The sequence below is a fragment of the Octopus sinensis genome, linkage group LG16 (assembly GCF_006345805.1).
Source record: "Octopus sinensis linkage group LG16, ASM634580v1, whole genome shotgun sequence".
Taxonomy (NCBI): Eukaryota; Metazoa; Mollusca; class Cephalopoda; order Octopoda; family Octopodidae; genus Octopus; species Octopus sinensis.
The window spans coordinates 32,528,818-32,546,523 of NC_043012.1; the positions used below are offsets into that span (position 1 = coordinate 32,528,818).

At 32.5% G+C, this 17,706-nt stretch overlaps 1 protein-coding gene across 10 annotated transcripts in view; it reads right to left on the minus strand.

The window, feature by feature from the left end:
• The window catches only part of LOC115220501 (adenosine kinase), a 61,338-nt gene that overhangs the window by 21,348 nt on the left and 22,284 nt on the right, over positions 1-17,706 (minus strand). For 4 of the 10 annotated variants that reach the window (XM_036509966.1, XM_036509967.1, XM_029790632.2 and 1 more), the window contains one exon: positions 1,166-7,540. The exons of 1 other annotated variant lie outside the window; for it this stretch is intronic. In XM_036509966.1, the coding sequence (XP_036365859.1) occupies positions 6,485-7,540 (1,056 nt within the window). In that variant the 3' untranslated portion in view covers positions 1,166-6,484. Of the gene's footprint in view, positions 1-1,165; positions 7,541-8,325; positions 8,384-9,293; positions 9,453-17,706 lie in introns of those variants that run through there. 5 more of the 10 variants (XM_036509968.1, XM_029790633.2, XM_029790635.2 and 2 more) reach the window with 4 other exon arrangements.

Below are 17,706 nucleotides of genomic sequence, written 5' to 3' on the forward strand. Positions count from 1 at the left end.
ACATTATGAAAACGAAGAGAAAGATCTCTTGTTGAATAGTTTGTACATATCTTTTTTTATTAAAGAGGATTACTGGAATGTAGAAAAGAAAATTTTTTCTTTGATTGAATAAACTGCTAAAATTTATTTATAGTGATCAGTTCATTAGTAAAATAGTAATTAATATCAGAATCATCACATGATAGGAAAACCAATATTACAACATAACATCCTTAATTACTGCACTACAAGTTCATAACTAACTGCGGTCTAATGTCTAAAGCCAAAAAGGAAAGTGTATGAAGAAGTTTTATCTGCTTTGTTTGTTGGGTGGATGATCAAAATGTTATACAATAAACAATGAAAATGGTTGTGAAACAAAACCTAAAAATGGAATTGAAATAAACAATAAAGACACAGAAACAGGAGGAAGTTGACAGGTGTACAATGGATAGCTTTCTTGAAATCTCAGACAAGAAAATCTGAAAGCATTGTGCTATATACAGAGCTGTCAGATATATATTATTATCTGCAGCAAATTCAAGTGAAACATTTCAAGCACATACAATTTGAGACCTTCCTTTTTACCATAACTCAGATCTTAGTGCAACTTCAGTTTTAATACATTAGAATTTCTAATGGGTTTAATACAGAAACCAAGCCTTGTTTCTTTATATTTACACAGATTCAAAGATTTCAAAGAGAAATTCTTTACAAAATGTAATTCATATAATCTTGCTGTATATACCAAATATACCCCTCACCAATTACAGAATAATTATGTTAAGTTATAAACACTACACTACAAGTTTTACTGAAGAACTCAAATATATATTTTAATGTCTACATATATTTAATTATTAAGGAAATTAACTTAATATGACAACACAATTCAAATATTTTCCAGCCCCTTTCCAAAATGCTAAAAATATGAACTTAATGTCAAAATTATACCACCCCATCTTGTAATATAAGAATTAATATATCTTATACATTTCCAGATACTCGAAAATCTTACATGAAATTGTTAGATTCACCACTTCAGACTCAAACATGAATTTCCCTACTACAATGTTAGCAGATTTAAATAGGGGAAGAGGAGGAAATCTTTCTCTGGTAAAGGCGCCCTGTGAATGCTGACTGGACAGTTTAGGGTTCCACAAACAATTGAAATTTGTGTTTTTAAGACATCTATTCATTTCAGGTTTTGTTTTTGCTTTGTTTTTTTGCTTCCTTCTTTGGAAAGAAAAAAGACTTAATTTTTTTCAAATAATTAGTATTCTCTAATGCTGTTTTAATAGTAAGTTTTTCAAATCATCAGAGAAAATATCTAATTTATAAATGGACATTTCCAACAGATGAAATTTATTGAACTAATATTTATCAAGGTTCAAAGTTGTGTCTTTAGGGCTTTTTGCAAAGTAAAAACAGATTACTTTGTTAAATTAGAAATAATACTTTATAAGTTAAACGATAATCTACTTAGGATAGTTCTGACACGTTCAGTCATTTAGGTTAAAAACTGCACCAATAAATCAATTTAACAGCTTATAAAAAGAATCATAACAAAGAGACTTTTTGCTGAATATGCTTTAGAGTCATAATAATTTGTTTAAAAAATTGTAAAACAAATTTCCCTTGAAAAACAAATTTTTAAGTTATTGAAGAGTTGGTAAATATTATTACATCTCAGTTATTATTCAAAAGAGACACACATGAAATAAAATTATAATAGATATAAAGTTGTGTAATTGAAGTGATTAAAATGTGGTAAAAAGAATCCTACATTTTCATAACTGCATATTACAAGCAACTTGTAATCAAAGAAAATTTCAGGCAATTTCTTAATGCTAAAGAGATCAATAATAATAATAATAATAATAATAATAATAATAATATACAATTATAAAACGGGGAAAAACAAAGATGTAATTGAAGTATCAATCATGACTAGATTTGTTGCCATGGAATAAATTTAAAAAATAGACCTTGTAAGTATTTTCAGCAAAGTTCGAAGTGTCTTACTGAGGTATTGAATGGTTGAAACAAAGCCCTATCACCAATAACATTTGAAACAGTCAACAAATCTAAGTCAATAATTATTGAACTAGCACCTTAATAGGTTGCTTCAGATGAAAGAGAAACTGTGAAAACTTGAGGCACAATATTAGATCCATTTGAATGCAAGATAACTAAACAAAAGAAGTGAATAAAAACCCTTCTAAAATGCAGGAAAGGAATAATTCTATTGATACCATTTTAATCCACTCAGAAGAGGAATCAGCCTAAGTCACTTACTCCCAAAAAATTTGTAAAAAAAAAAATTAAAAAAAAAAAAAAAATCAACAAAATGAAACTAGTTGAAAAGAAAACTTCAGAAAGATATATGGAAAAGAACTTGACAGGTTTAACTTTAAAACAAAATAATTTCAGGTTAATACCACTATAATAGATCTATATAAAAAATACTTGTGATATTGAATAACAAAGATATTTAGTTAGCTATTTTCTTTTTCACTTAAATTCAACAACAGTAAAAGGTTTAAGTAATTGAAAGATATTTCAAATATCTGTTGAAGGCTGTATAAATAACTTTACCACATTAACCAAATTGACAGTCAAGCCCAGATCTTATTATATTCACAACAGTCAAACCTTTTCGCAGGGTATTATCATCACTGAATTGAAAATACATTATTTTTCTCTAAGAATAACAGCATTCTCCAAATTGAAAGAAAAGCTTTTACAAAAGCATGAAGGTATATCGTAGTGGGAAGAGTGTAATAAGGTTATACAACTGTAGAAGACAAATTGAAGAAAATGATAACCTCGATCTGTGTTGGACTGGAGTGTTACTTCAAACCCTATACAACATCAATCAGTTGATGACTAACACATGAAAAATCACACAAATAGCATACTCAGTTTAGAAAATGTTGACAAAAGGAGTGAAAGATATTTTCCCTATGTTAATATTCCAAACAGGAAGTTACAAGAGCCATATCATACACATAAAGCTGGAAGAAGGATGAAATAGTATAAATATCAATGAATTAGATTAGAATTTACTAACAGACATGAAAGATACATATGCTATATCAAAGTTTACGAGTTGGTTCATAAAAATACCATTATATGAATAATTGATAATAAAACTAAATATAAAAATGTACAACTGTAATCACCGGGATGTACCATCATTTAGTTTTTATCATGTTATTTTTTTAAGTATGCACAAAAAAAAAAAAAATTAAATAAAAAGCTAAAAATGCTTTTCTAAACAGTGCATGTTGATATTGAGCTTGGATTCTGGACATTCCATAGGGTTTTGTGTGTGTGTGTGTGTGAAATTTTTTATTTAATTATGTACAAGGATAAAGATAAAACCTTGTAAATTGCCCATTCTTCTCATCTTTTGTGTGCATGGATCATTAGAATACTTTAAAGTCTTACAGTGGAATGCAGCTTCAGAAATATGATTTTCAAACTTTACATCTTGTTCTTGTTGCTCTGTCTTCTAAATTTTATCTCATAACTAAATTTGCTGCAAGTGTTTTTTAGAACAACTTGCCCCTAGTGTAACCTATCAGTAAATCCATCATATATATACAATCAATTGAAGCATATGATAAACAAAAGACAATAATATCAGGAAAAATGTACAAAGAATATATACTAAATTTTAGTGTGTGTGTTATTTAATATATCATACAAAAATTGAGTCTAAGACTGCTTGATTTTTGCAAAAAAACATCTTTAACTTCACTAAGATGTAACTGTATTAACATAGGATTTTCTAATACAACTTTCATGGGTGAATTTCATATAAAAAGTGGCTCCATTACAATTACTTGCTGCAGCAAGAGGTGAATTAGCAGAAAATCACATAGAATATGGTGAGGTATTTGGTCTGGATCTCTGTACTCAGAGTACAAATTTTTCCAAAATGCTAATGATGAAGGTGAATCATCTGACCACTGGACTACTTTGACCACCTTGTAATAGGCCAGCATGGACAAGTAGGCCTACAACTAAAGAAGAAAATATGGCAATGGCTTGATGAGACTTCATTTAGCAGTAAGTCAAAAATGACAATGGAAACAGCATGTATTCTGTATACAGACAAGATGAAGATTTTATGCAATCTAGGCTTATTTGCCAAGAAGAAATAATCAGCAACATCACATTACTCCTGGCTCTCTGTTCTGGCAGTGAATGAGCTTACTACAAAATCATAGGACCCAAATACTAATATCAACCTTAACGTTTAGAATCAACACCAATATCCAAAATACAGGTAACCTCAAAATCAGGAAATGGCTTTTATGCAGCAAATTCCAGCTAACCAATTTCATTGCAGCAGTGTAGCTCACAAATGATGTATCTCACACATACACAAAGTTAGTTCGTGATTTATTCAGAAAGAAGTTTCATAAAAAGAAACAAAAATATTTATACACACACACTCACACACAAACAGATCATATCCATTTAAAATAGATTAATATTTTACAATAAGGGAGAGCTGGTTTGATGGCCATGACAACATCGTAGTTGTTGATTACATAAATATTAATGAGATGAAGGCATGAAATGAGAGCAGAGGAGGAGACACTTGAGAAAAATGATTTCCTCTTCTATATTTCTTATGTTTTGTTGCAACATTTACAGGAAGTTAGCAGCTTAGTAAGAAAATTCTATTAACTACCCCATTGCATCTTTAGCACAGCATAAAGAGGTTGTAATAGATTTCAAAACCACAAAGGTACTAACCAGCAACTTTATTGAAACTAGCTGTATATAAACTACAAGATTAGTTTACAGAGAGGGAAAAAAAAAGTTATTCTCCCATTCACATTCAAGAAGAATATCCAACTTTTAATAATACAAGATGTATTTATCTTATTTGATTGCATTCCACAATTTTATAGTGCTACTGAATTCGGAATGTGTTCTATCATACATAACACATACATTACATTTATACTGATTACAACCAGAACGATGAGAGAGAAAAACAACCAAGGAAAATCTCAAACAACATCAATATGAAAGAATGAAAGCTCAAAATAAATTAAAATTTCTAATCAATAACAAATAATACTGGAAATTAGCAGTTGTAAACAACTATTTTATAGAAAAAAAAGGATTTCTATATTTGATGAATGAAATGAATGTAAGAGTGCGATGAGAGACAACCAATACATGTGTATATATATATACTTCAATATATAGAGCATTGCAATGTTCTAGGTTCAAATGAAAGTAAGAATGATGGGAAACAGTCGATATATGTGTGCACTATGGTACTTCAATGTTCTAGGTTCAAATGCTGTCAGGGTTAACATTGCCACCAAAATTTTGAAAGATTGATAATATATAAGAGTCACTATTGGAATTGATTCAATAGACTATGTACACCACATCCTGGCCAAACATTGGCCTTCTGATATCTATTATCTATCACAAATAGGAAAACTTTTAAGGAATTGATACTATAAATTCTTTCAAGAAATAAAAATGAGAAGTAAAACTAACTTCCTAAATTATATGCAATCTGAATTTCTAAAATTTTACATATCTAGCAATGAAAAAAATAAATTAACAAACAAGTGAAATATAAACAACCCGGGGGCAGTTCATTATCATAATTCATAATTATCTCTGCAAATGCTGTAACCAAATATAAACTACTGCACAAGGCAGAAATAAATTGAAAACAGATGTCATTTATAGAAAATTACTAATTATATATATATATAGTTACTAAAGTTACATTTAAGAATTTCTCCATCTAAAGGACCCATAAGAATTTAAGTACCACAATTGAGAAATTAAAAAAATATATATATATATTGAGAATCAATTTAAAATGGAATTTCTAAGTGGAAGGAAAAAGAAATTTCAACACATGAACAGGAACATGAGAATGTGCATAATCTCTAACTTACACAGCTGTGATGGAATTTCAATAAACACAAATTCAATGAAACAACAGTCATTTATATATAAATTGAAAATGTATATTCTTACAAATGATAAATCACACACTTGAAAATCTAAAGTATGGAACACAGATGAAATTTTTTTAAATCCCTATTTTCTCTTTTGTCAACCAACTGTCCAAGAAAAAGAAAAAAATTTCAACAGAAATGACGCTATTTTATTACTTTCATGCTAACCACATATCAAGTCTTTTAGAGTCATATAATTTTAAGAAACATTTAAGATGCTTATAATTATATAAAATCAAAAGCAATATGTATGTGAGGTATTTGACATGCCATATCATTATAATTAGTAAATAAGCATGAGAAACTTTTAATGCTTTGCTCAAAAATTAGACAAATAGGGAAAAATCGAGTTATCCATTATAGTTCCATAAATACAAACAAAAAGTCACTTCTTTGAATTTTATCCTTAATTGTTAAGTAATTTAAAAAAGAAGCCTCTGAGGGCTTCTGACCATCTCAAAAAAGCAATAATCTCATAAGAAGGAGGATGTTTAAACAAAATTTGGTTTAGCTGGATACTGGCAACCATAGTGCTGAATGACAACTTTGGCAGCATAAAAACCACACCTGACACAATCCTGTACTGAGCGGCCAAGAACCCATTGGGACAAGAACCCACCAACAAAAGAATCCCCACAACCATTTGTATCTTTAATAAGATCATGGTCTACAGTTTCCACTGGATATTCAGATACTTTTCCTCCTTGTGCTACTATAGTGGGGTCCCTGCCCTGGGTGAAAACAACAATGCGCTCTCTTTCTGAATTAACTTTTGGCAATGCTGCCACCTGGAGCGCCATTTGCTTCAAGTCCTTATTTGGGAATCCCATTATAGAACAAAATTCAGCAGCTTCGTCACTGTTACCAAAAAGAATATCTATGTAAGGTAAGATATTTATTTTGGGGTCAGCAAACATACCGCAGAGGAAAGTCGCATGCAAGTTTATAACCATAGTCTTTTTATTCTCAGTACTATGATGTGCTAGGGCAAGAACTGATTCTTTACTAACAGGGAGAATAAACCCGCCAGCATAATAACACTGAGCAGCTTCTACTAACTTCCAGTTCTCAGGTTTTTTCAAGAAATCAACGCAGAAGTGTTGGGCAGCCCCCAATTCTGTCACGAGTGATCGGTCTTCTCCAGTTATTATTGCCCCACAAACACCAGTTTGAACATCACTGTGGACTTGATAGCGCACGTTCACACCAACATCAATAGACTTCTTTTTCAAAATCTCAGCATATTTATCCTGGCCTACACCACCAAAAAATGTGGTAGCATTTGGTTTCTGCAGAAGCCACTGTGCTACACGCACACTATTAAGGGTGGCACCTCCAGGTAAATATTCCGGTTTGTAATTTTTCACCATCTCCTCATAGAGAGGATGGTGAACTTCTGCAGCTATGATAGCATTGTTAGCTAGTAAACCATATTTATCGAGTAATGCGTTGTCTGGGCAAACAACAGTAATGTCAAGAAGAGGATTTCCAAGCCCAAGGAGAATTCCTTCGGATACAGTGTCAGCCATTTTGGTGGAGAAATTCTTCTGAAAATAGAGAGAAAAATATTATATGATAAACAGAATTAAGTATTATATCTACTTTGTACAATGTATATATATAATTCAAAAGTACAAAAACTTCCAACATATCCTTTTACCAGTCACATGACTGTGGCCATGCTGGGGCACCACCTTTAAAGGTTTAATTGACTGTATTAACCCCTGGTCATTAATTTACCAACGTTTATTGAGCCACTAAGTTATAGAAAGATGTACAACATAATCACAGGCATACAGACATATACATATTTTATGAGCTTCTTTACTATTTCAGTCTAATAATTTCCACCCACAAGGTATGGGTTAACTTGAGGCTATGGGAAAGACATTTGTCCAACTTTTTAATGACTAAAAGAAAAAAAAAACACATGCACTCTTCCTCCAATATGTAGAGATACTCATCTATTGCACAAACCGTATGCATTTGCATGAAATGCATAGCAAGGTTCTAAAATAGTAAAGACAAAAACAAAACAGTCTGAAATAGCTACCTTACAACAACCTACATAATGAGAACCAGATTCTGGTATAATGTAACATGGTAAGAAATACTCCTTTAGCTATACTAAACGTTGAAGAAACTGGTTCATTATATTTAGAATAAAAGGCTGGTAAAATGTCTTGTCATGCACACAGTTGTTCCCATTTCCTAGCTCTTGTCATTTGTAATGAAAACAAATTAAAAACTGAACTGAATGCAAACTAAAAAATAGACAATTCAAACGGAAATGTTTTTGAAATTTAACAGGTCATAAAATTGGCTTCCTTACGTATAACAGTTTCAAATTTCCTGTGTTCAAATACAGCATAGTTACTACTACAACTGATATGTCAAACATTATATAATCAGCATAAAATAAATCTAAAGGGAAAAAAAATCTACAACGAAATTTATGTGTGTATATACATATACACATTATGTAATCAACATAAACTGAATCTAAAGGGATTTAATCAACAGTGAACTTTCTGTGTGTAAATACATATACATCCATAAATAGATGTATGTATTGTATGTATACAATATACTGCATATATATTTTACATAGAAGAGATTACATGCAAAAATAAACATTATGTAACAATATTAGATTATGGACAGCAAAGTTAGTTAAACATGCTTCACGGTGAGTGTTATAAAGGATGAGAAGCATTAAAAAGTTACTTCAATAAAATTATGCAGTAAGAAAAAAACAATACTCATCAATGACTAATTAATTATTCTAACAATTATAGGAGACACTTCCCCAGCCAGACAGGTTTCGGATTTATTTCACCTTTTCAGTGAATTAAATAAATATTTCTCCAAAACCTATCAGCATAGAAACAAATATAGATGAACTGAATAACAACAATTTTGGATGAAAGGCTTAAATCACAGTCAGAATTATTCTACATATAACTTAAATATATTGCTGTTATAAAAAAATTATTAACATTTAACTATTTTTAAATATCTTAAACCTAACTTTTTGAAATTAATCCTTGAATATCAACTGAAATTTTGAATTTTGTTCTTTACATAAATTTTTGCTTATATATTGCCTGTTCTTGAATATATATCTTAAAAATCAAACTAAAATTTTCAGAAGCAACATTTCCAATAACTTAGGAATCTAGGAAAGTTAAAGATTATCCTAAACTAAAGAAACCAAATTTGATGGATTGCAAAATGGATATGTATTTTGAATATGAAGGAAAAAGTTAGATGGTAAAAGAAAGAAAGCAAAACATTTACCCGCAAACTTCAACAGATAACTTGTTTTGAGTTGACAAACGTCCTAACTAATCTTGCAGTGACTGCAAAACGATCATCGTCATCTAAGGAACTGTTATTGGATACATCTATCACAGTAACAGCAGTTGGAGATAAAAGACTACCTATTAAGTAAATAGCTTTCACTTATTTCATAAAGTAATAAGTTGTATGCTACAGAGTTCAGCAGCTGCTTTGTCAATTACAGGGAGAGAAAAAAAAAATCTATTTTAAGCTTGGAGAAGTTTTAAATGTCAGTAGCCTTACTCCAATAATGTTGTCATGTAGTTAAGTAATATAATTCTTTAAATATAGAATAACTAATGAATTGAGAGGACTAAATAAAAAAATTAAAAGTGTAGATAAACTATTTCTAGTCAACAGTATTAAGATATAAAATTACAGCAGGTCGGATGTACTTCAGCTTTTTTAAATTTTAATTTTGAAGTTGTCTCCCTTACCTTTGGAAAAAGAATTATCATTATACTTTTCTTCCTTTCTTTACGAGTAAAATTTTGATTAAATATATATATTTTTTAATTCACTTCATTAAGTATGTTAACTACCCACTTATGTCTGTGTTATTCATGCAGAAAGCATCCCAAGGAAATTTTCCCATGTCGTTATTGATCCATCATTCTTAACTGCCAACATCTCAAAGATGCAAGCATGGTTAGCAATTACTGTCTCACTACTTTAAACCTCTATCTCTTCTTGGTAACCATCAAGTTCTGTAGAGGACTTCAGTGGAAACAGCGTTGTTCTCTGTGACATCAGCAAATCTTGGCATGAGTATCTACTAGTTCAGCTTACCATTTCTTAGATGAAATGCCCAATTAAACTTCACTGTTGTATGTGCTACAAAGACCTCTATATTTCAAATTGTTAACTTTGTGATGCAATGTGGTTTGGTTGTGCCTCCAACACTAATACTGTCCTACATTAACGAGCTTCTTACTGCTACCCCTAATACATACTCCTATACAGATACAAGACAGACTTCATCCCTAATGTAACACGAGATTCAGGCAACATCCAGATGCTACCCATTTAACCTTTTAGCATTCAAATTACTTTGTCAAATGTAATGCATATTTATACACATTGCCTTGAATTACTCATGCATATCCTGTAACTATTTTTAGAATGACACTGTAGGGTAGGTATGAGGGGCTGAATCTAGTAATTTTGCATGTAAAAATAGAATATTTTGGATCAGATATGGCCAGTTTAAATTCATCCAAAAATAACTGAATTTATGCCACTCTAAAGATGTTAATTTGAAAATTAATTCTTAATCTTAAAAGTTTGAGATGATTTAAGTGTCAAAAAATTTTAACATTATAGAAATGGTACAGTCAATAGAATTCACAGTAGTACAAGACTAATATATATTTTATTGATTACAGGAGGATAAAAGGCAAGGTTGATTCAGCTGGCATTTCAACACAATGGTAAATGGACATAGCTGGAGAAAAGATTAGGCGAGAGAATGAGTGTGTGAGAGAAAGTTAAGTAGGTAGGTACTGTTGTCACCATAATTACTAACAAGTTTGGATTTAAAAAAATGGAATTTTAAGTGCAAGTTAATACAATGGAACACAAACTTCAAAAAATGACAATATGTATATATATGATACATGGTTATTTGTGTGTGTGTGTGTGTATTTATTTATACATAATTAGGATAAAGTCATAATTTAATTATTTATCAATGGCCAGCATACTAACAAGACCTTATTGGGTTAATTTATATCTAAATATAATTTTATTTGTTTCAGTCATTTAACTGCAGCCATGCTGGAGCACCGCCTTTTAGTCAAACAAATCAAATCCAAGATTTATTCTTTGTAAACTTGGTACTTATTCCATTGGTGTCTTTTGTTGAACCACTAAGTTATGAGGACATAAACACATCAACATCGGTTGTCAAGCAATAGTGGGGAGCCAAACACAGACACACATAATCATCATCATCATCGTTTAACGTCGGTTTTTCCATGCTGGCATAGGTTGGACGGTTTGACTAGGGACTGGCAAGCCAGGAGGCTGCACCAGGCTAGAGTCTGACCTGGCAATGTTTCTACAGCTGGATGCCCTTCCTAAAGCCAACCATTCCAACGGGAGCCAGTCAGGCGGAACAGGCATCGGCCACGTTCAGATGGTGCTTTTTACATGCCACCAGTGGGCTTCTTTCAGTTTCCATCAACCAAATCCACTCACAAAGCTTTGGTCGGCCTCACGCTATAGTAAAAAGACACTTGCCCAAGGTTCCACGCAGTGGGACTGAACCTAGAACCACGTGGTTGGGAAACAAGCTTCTTACCATACAGCCACATTGGCATATATATATATATATATATATATATATATATATGATTTTATTTTCTATTATTAATGTTCATCAAGAAAGTCAATCTAAACATTATTTGCACAATTTATGAAGGTACATGCATGATTTAGAAATATTTTTAGCTGGAAGCATAGCAATGAATTTGAACAAGTAATTATAATATTACAGAAGTGAACAGAAAAGTAACGTAGCTCTATGCATTAGGACTATATCAAATTTTTATGCTCCAGCATGGCTGCAGTCTGAAACAAGTAAAAGAATATATGGTTCTAGGTTCAGTCCCACCTTGGGCAGGTGTCTTCTACTATAGCTTCAGGCCAACCAAAGCCTCATGAGTGGATTTGGTAGACATAAATTGAAAGAAGCCCATCGTATATATATATATTTATCTCTGTGTGTGTCTTTGTGTCTGTGCTTGCTCCCCACCATCACCACTTGACAATGGTGTTGATGTGTTTATGTCTGTAAGTTAGCAGTTCAGCAAAAGAGACTGATAGAATAAGTACTACACTTAAAAACATAAGTCCAGGGATCATTTTGTTCAACTAAAACACCTCAAGGTGGTGCTCTAGCATGGCCGCAGTCAGATGACTGAAACAAGTAAAAGAATAAAAGAATATATATATATATATATATCCAATTTCCATCTAAACATTGCATAATTTTGTGAAGATATGAACAGATTTACAGAGACATGTTTCAAACATTAAAAGAAGCAATAATAATGTTCGTATGTATTGCCAAAGTTTTCCAATAAAAGATTTGAATATAATAAGTATGCCTGTCTTCTAAGATGTATTTAAGAGAGGAAATAAATAGGCTCCAGCAATAAAGAAAAATAAAACTTAACAAAAACAATGTCATAGATTAAACTCTTAATGTATTGTGTAGCAGGCAAGGTAGATTGGTAAGAAGCTTGCTTCTCAGCCACATGGATCTGGGTTCCCACTGCATGGAACCTTAGGCAAGCATCTTTCACTATAGCCTCAGGTCAACAAAAGGCTTGTGAGTGGATTTGATAGATGGAAATTGCAAGAAGCCCATCGTGCATGTGTGTGTGTGTGTGTGTGTGCGTCTTTGTATTTGTCCTTCATCATTACTTGACAACCAATGTTGGTGTATTTATGTCCCTGTAACTTAGGGGTTTGGCAAAAGAGACTAATAGAATAAAAAAAAAGGAGGTACTGGGATTGACTAATTCAACTAAAATTCTTCAAGGCAGTGCCCCAGCATGGCCGCAAAAAAAATTAAAGATGAAACAAACTACTTTAGCCAGCTCGTTAAAGTATATATCTGAATGTTGGAAATAAAGATAGTATTTTAATTATTATAGTAAATATAAAAATTCTCTCTACTATAGGCACAAGGTCTAAAATTTTGGGGGAGGGTGTATAGTTATACACATCAATCTGAGTGCTAAACTGGTACTTATTTTACCAACTCCAAAGGATAAAAGGCAAAGTCAACCTCAGCAGCATTTGAACTGAAAAGAATGCTGTGAAGCATTTTGTCTGATGCAATAAGGATTCTGCCAACTATTATACCATGGTCACTATTAATTTGTATAATTTGAAGGTGATTATCACCAAAGTTTCAAATATATGACTTCACATATCTGGTTAATTATTCATGTGAACCAATTAAACGAGATTTTGACCAATCTGCTGACCATTCAAATAGTCATACAAATTTCACAAATGAGGCATCAAAATGTTACTCATTGGATGCTTTCCAAGAAAAAGTGCAGAAGAAATTACATTTAGATATTTTCAAAAATTCATAGTAATACATAATAATACTAAAACTGATTCTAATTTAGGCTCAAGGCTAGTAATTTTAGGGATAGGGGTTAAGTTGATGCCATCAACTCTACCACTGATCTGGTACTTTATTTTATCCAGTTTGATAGGACGAAAGGCAAAGTTGAACTCATTCAGAGCATAAAAAGTCATCATAAGCAGTACTAGACATTTTGTCTGATGCTCTAACAATACTGCCAACTCACCACCCTTGTAAATAATAATTTCAAATTTTGGCACAAGGCCAGTAATTTTGGGGGATTGGGTAAGTCAATTACATCAACACCAGTGTTCAACTAGTACTTATTTTATCAACCCTGAAAGGATGAAAGGCAAAGTCGACCTCAGCAGAATTTGAACTCAGAACACGAAAACAGACCAAATGCCGTTAAGCATTTTGCCCAATGTATTAACGCTTCTGCCAGCTCACCACCTTAATAATTTCAAATTTTGGTACAAGGACAGCAATTCTGAGAGAAGTGGGTAGATTTAGTAGTTAACTGGTACTGTATATTGTTTGGCTTCAGAGAGATGCAAGAAAAGGTTGACCTCAGGAAGATTTGAACTCAGAATGTAAACAACTGGAAAAAAATAGCAAGACATTTTTCCAATGCTCAAACAATTCTATCTATTCACAATCTTAAAAGATTATTTCTAATTTAGGCACAAAGCCAGCAATTTTTGAGGAAGAGCTCAATGTAGTTGTATTTGACAAAGTATCTCCTAGCTAAATGTTTGACAGAAATTGTCTTTATTGTAACAGAGACATACACATATGTAATAAAAATAGTGATCTTATATTTTAAAATCTTCCCACTGAAAATGCCTCTCATATTAACTGCAACCGTTTATTATTATTCATATTACTGTAAACACCCATGTAATTTATGCAATTAGTTTTGGAAAAAAAAAACTTTAGGGGTGCATAAATTACATGAGTAGATTGTTTCCAGAATTAAAAAACGTAAACATTCGTACTTGAAGTTGACTCATTTAACATCAGAATAGGTTTTTACAGAAAAATAATGGCTTAAATATGTATAATGAAGTAAACTTTTATTTATGTTAGATGGTATAAAGCTTACTTTTTCTGTATCAATTTACTAAAACCATTAAATGGTTAACTAGCTTTTGAAGTCTGATGTTCATGCTAGTAAACACAAGTCCAGGCCATATTTTACATTGCTTGGAGTTTCTACCTATTGCAATGGAGCACCTCCTTCACAATAAATGATTCCTAAGTTCTGCTAATACTGACAATAATGGTAAAGACAAATTTTAAAGTTTGCTTGACATTTTATAAGTGTGAAAGGGATTAAAATTTCAGTATTACGTATCAAACGTTCTGACAAGAATAGGCAGAAAAGAATTCCGTTTACATAATCAGTTTGATCGGTCATCTGCCTCTATTGGTTGAGTAAAGTGTCATCTAAGCTGATGTTTATTGGTAACTAAACTTAATTTGCAATACCTGTGCATATTTATCAGCTTTGTTTTTGTTGGTAATTCTTAACTTTTCTTGTGATTGTGATTTGAGAAGAAATACAGCAGTATGCTAAAGATTGGACATAATCTTTTGTGGGCAAGAAATGTAAAATAAAGTTTATTATAAACAACACAAACACTTTGTAATTTAGTAGCTTTCAATGTGATACCTGTTAAGCAGAAATTATTTTTATTTAATGAAAAGTTAATAAAATCTAAAAATAAGAAAGTGAAATTATGTTAAATACAACTAAATTGAAAACCTTTTCCCCTGACTATATCGGCAATTCTAAAAACTTTTAGATGCGAATTTTACATGATTAGAAGCTTTTTTTTTAACAAATTTTATCCCAAAATCACCTGCGTAAATTACACAGGTGCACAAATCATATGGGTTTTTATGGTATGTGATTATAATATCTATTAATTATTAATAATCATTTAATTATATTGTATACATTCGAAGTTGTAGTTAAAATAGTTGTAGCAGTTTTGAATGAAGCTTTAAGAAGAAAAATCAATGATCTTGTCTCTTTCTAATTCTTTTAATGCATGTGAGCGTGTATGTGTGTGTGCACACAAAAAATACCCAGCCTTTCATTTGTAAATGTTATGGTGTTATTTCAACCAAAAAAAGTAGGGTTCTAATTGTTGCACATATGTGAAATTATATGGCTACAACTTAAGACTTTTCAACACCTGCTGGCATGACCTGTGCCAATTTCTGTTGACTTCTTTAGACTTCAAGTAATCCTGAACAACTTCTGGCATTCAAACTGTAAAGCCTCTTTGGGGGTATTGTATATTTCTCTTTGCCGGTAAGCCTTTACCCAGAAGCTTTCATGTGCTTGCTTAACAGAACCTATTTCTTTACTATCCACAAGGGGCTAAACACAAAGAGGACAAACAAGGACAGACAAACGGATTAAGTCGATTATATCGACCCCAGTGCCTAACTGGTACTTATTTAATCGACCCCGAAAGGATGAATGGCAAAGTCGACCTCGGTGGAATTTGAACTCAGAACGTAGCGGCAGATGAAATACTGCTAAGTATTTCACCAAGCACGCTAATGTTTCTGCCAGCTCACCGCCTTAACAAAACCTGTTCTCACACTTCCATTCTTTCCACTACTGAGTATGTCATCTTGCAGAAAAGGCTAGAGATGTTCACTCAATTCAATCTTACAATCAACTAATGTAATGCTATGCTATAGACCCTAGGCTACTTCTATGCGCACCATCCTGTGTATGTATCTGTATATGTCGGTATATGTATATATACATACACCTACACATAAGTAAAATGTTGCACAGGAGGATGACAAAGGAAAACAGGGAAAACACACAAAGGATGTGGACAGGGTCACCCCTCATCAACTGTCAACCAAAATCCTCACAATTTCAATGCCTTATCTATAATATTGTTCAATTTGGTTACATCAACAGCAAAAAGCTACTAGCGTATAAATGATTTATAAGACAAGTACAAAGAAGATGGTTTCTCTAGAATGTGGAGAAAAGGACAAGTTATGAGGAGAACAGGAAATATGTAGAAAAACAGGATAAACATAGGCTTGGATCCAAATTAAAAATCTAAAACATGAGATGGAAAACCCAACTGAATAAGAGGACAGTCAAGCCAAAAAGGATGGGTAGTTTTAGAAACAGGATGGCCATGAAGTTGGGAATGGAGAGGAAGAAGAGGTATTAGGGGGTAGAAAGAGAATGTGAGAGAGGGAAGGCCCATACAAAGAGAAGAAAGCATAGGGAATAGATGAAATGAATAAAAGAGTAACTAGAAAGTTAGAGATTAACATATATGAAGAGAAAGTGTGGAAATGAAAAGGGGAAAAGATAGACAGAGGAGGAAATAGAAAGGTAGGCAAAAAGAGCAAACAAAGGGCAGGTAGATAGTTAGAAATGTAGGAAGAGATAGAATGATAGGAAACAAAGGAAGGATGCAAGAAAAAGAAGATAGAGTGATGGTCAGGTGAGAAGAGTAGAGAGAAAAAGCAATAGACAGGTAACTGATGGTGCAAGGCAATGAGATAATAGTATGGTAGAGGGACAAGAGAGATACATGGTTACCCCAGCTGTGTATGTGTCTACACTCACAGAGACACCTGCATATAAACACATAAGGTGGTATCAAAAAGTTCTCAGACTATTTCTGCAGTGCACCAACAGATGGCAGCACACAGTTGTGAGTACAGTGAGAGCTAGCAGTGACCTTCATGAGACAGTGTGCCAAGTGACATCGCTGTGTTTACTTTGCAAGTTGTGAAATTTGTGTTTTTGCAATCACGTGTATGCTGTAGTGTGCAGTTTTGTCATGGATAGAAACAAAGAGCCAATGTGAATTTTGGCATTAAACTTGCGAAATCTGCTAGTTTCAGCAGGTTTATGGCAACGAGGCAATGGGTTGTACACAATGTTTTGCGTGGTACTGGTACTTCAAAAGCGGAAGAACAACTTGGAAGGCGATGAATGATCCGGAAGAGCTGCCACAAGCGTCACTCCAGGAAATGTGGTATTGTGTATCAAGAATTTGTCCCCCAGGGTCAGATAGTCGATCAAGAGTTCTACTGCAATGTTTTGAAGCATTTGGTGGAAGACATTCGACAAAAGTGACCGGATCTAAGGAGTGCGAAGAATTGGATTCTTCCTGAGCTCTCCTCACAAGTTTCTTGCTAAAATCAACAGGGTATCACCTCCACACCCACCCTATTCACCAGATTTAGCATCTGCAGACTTCC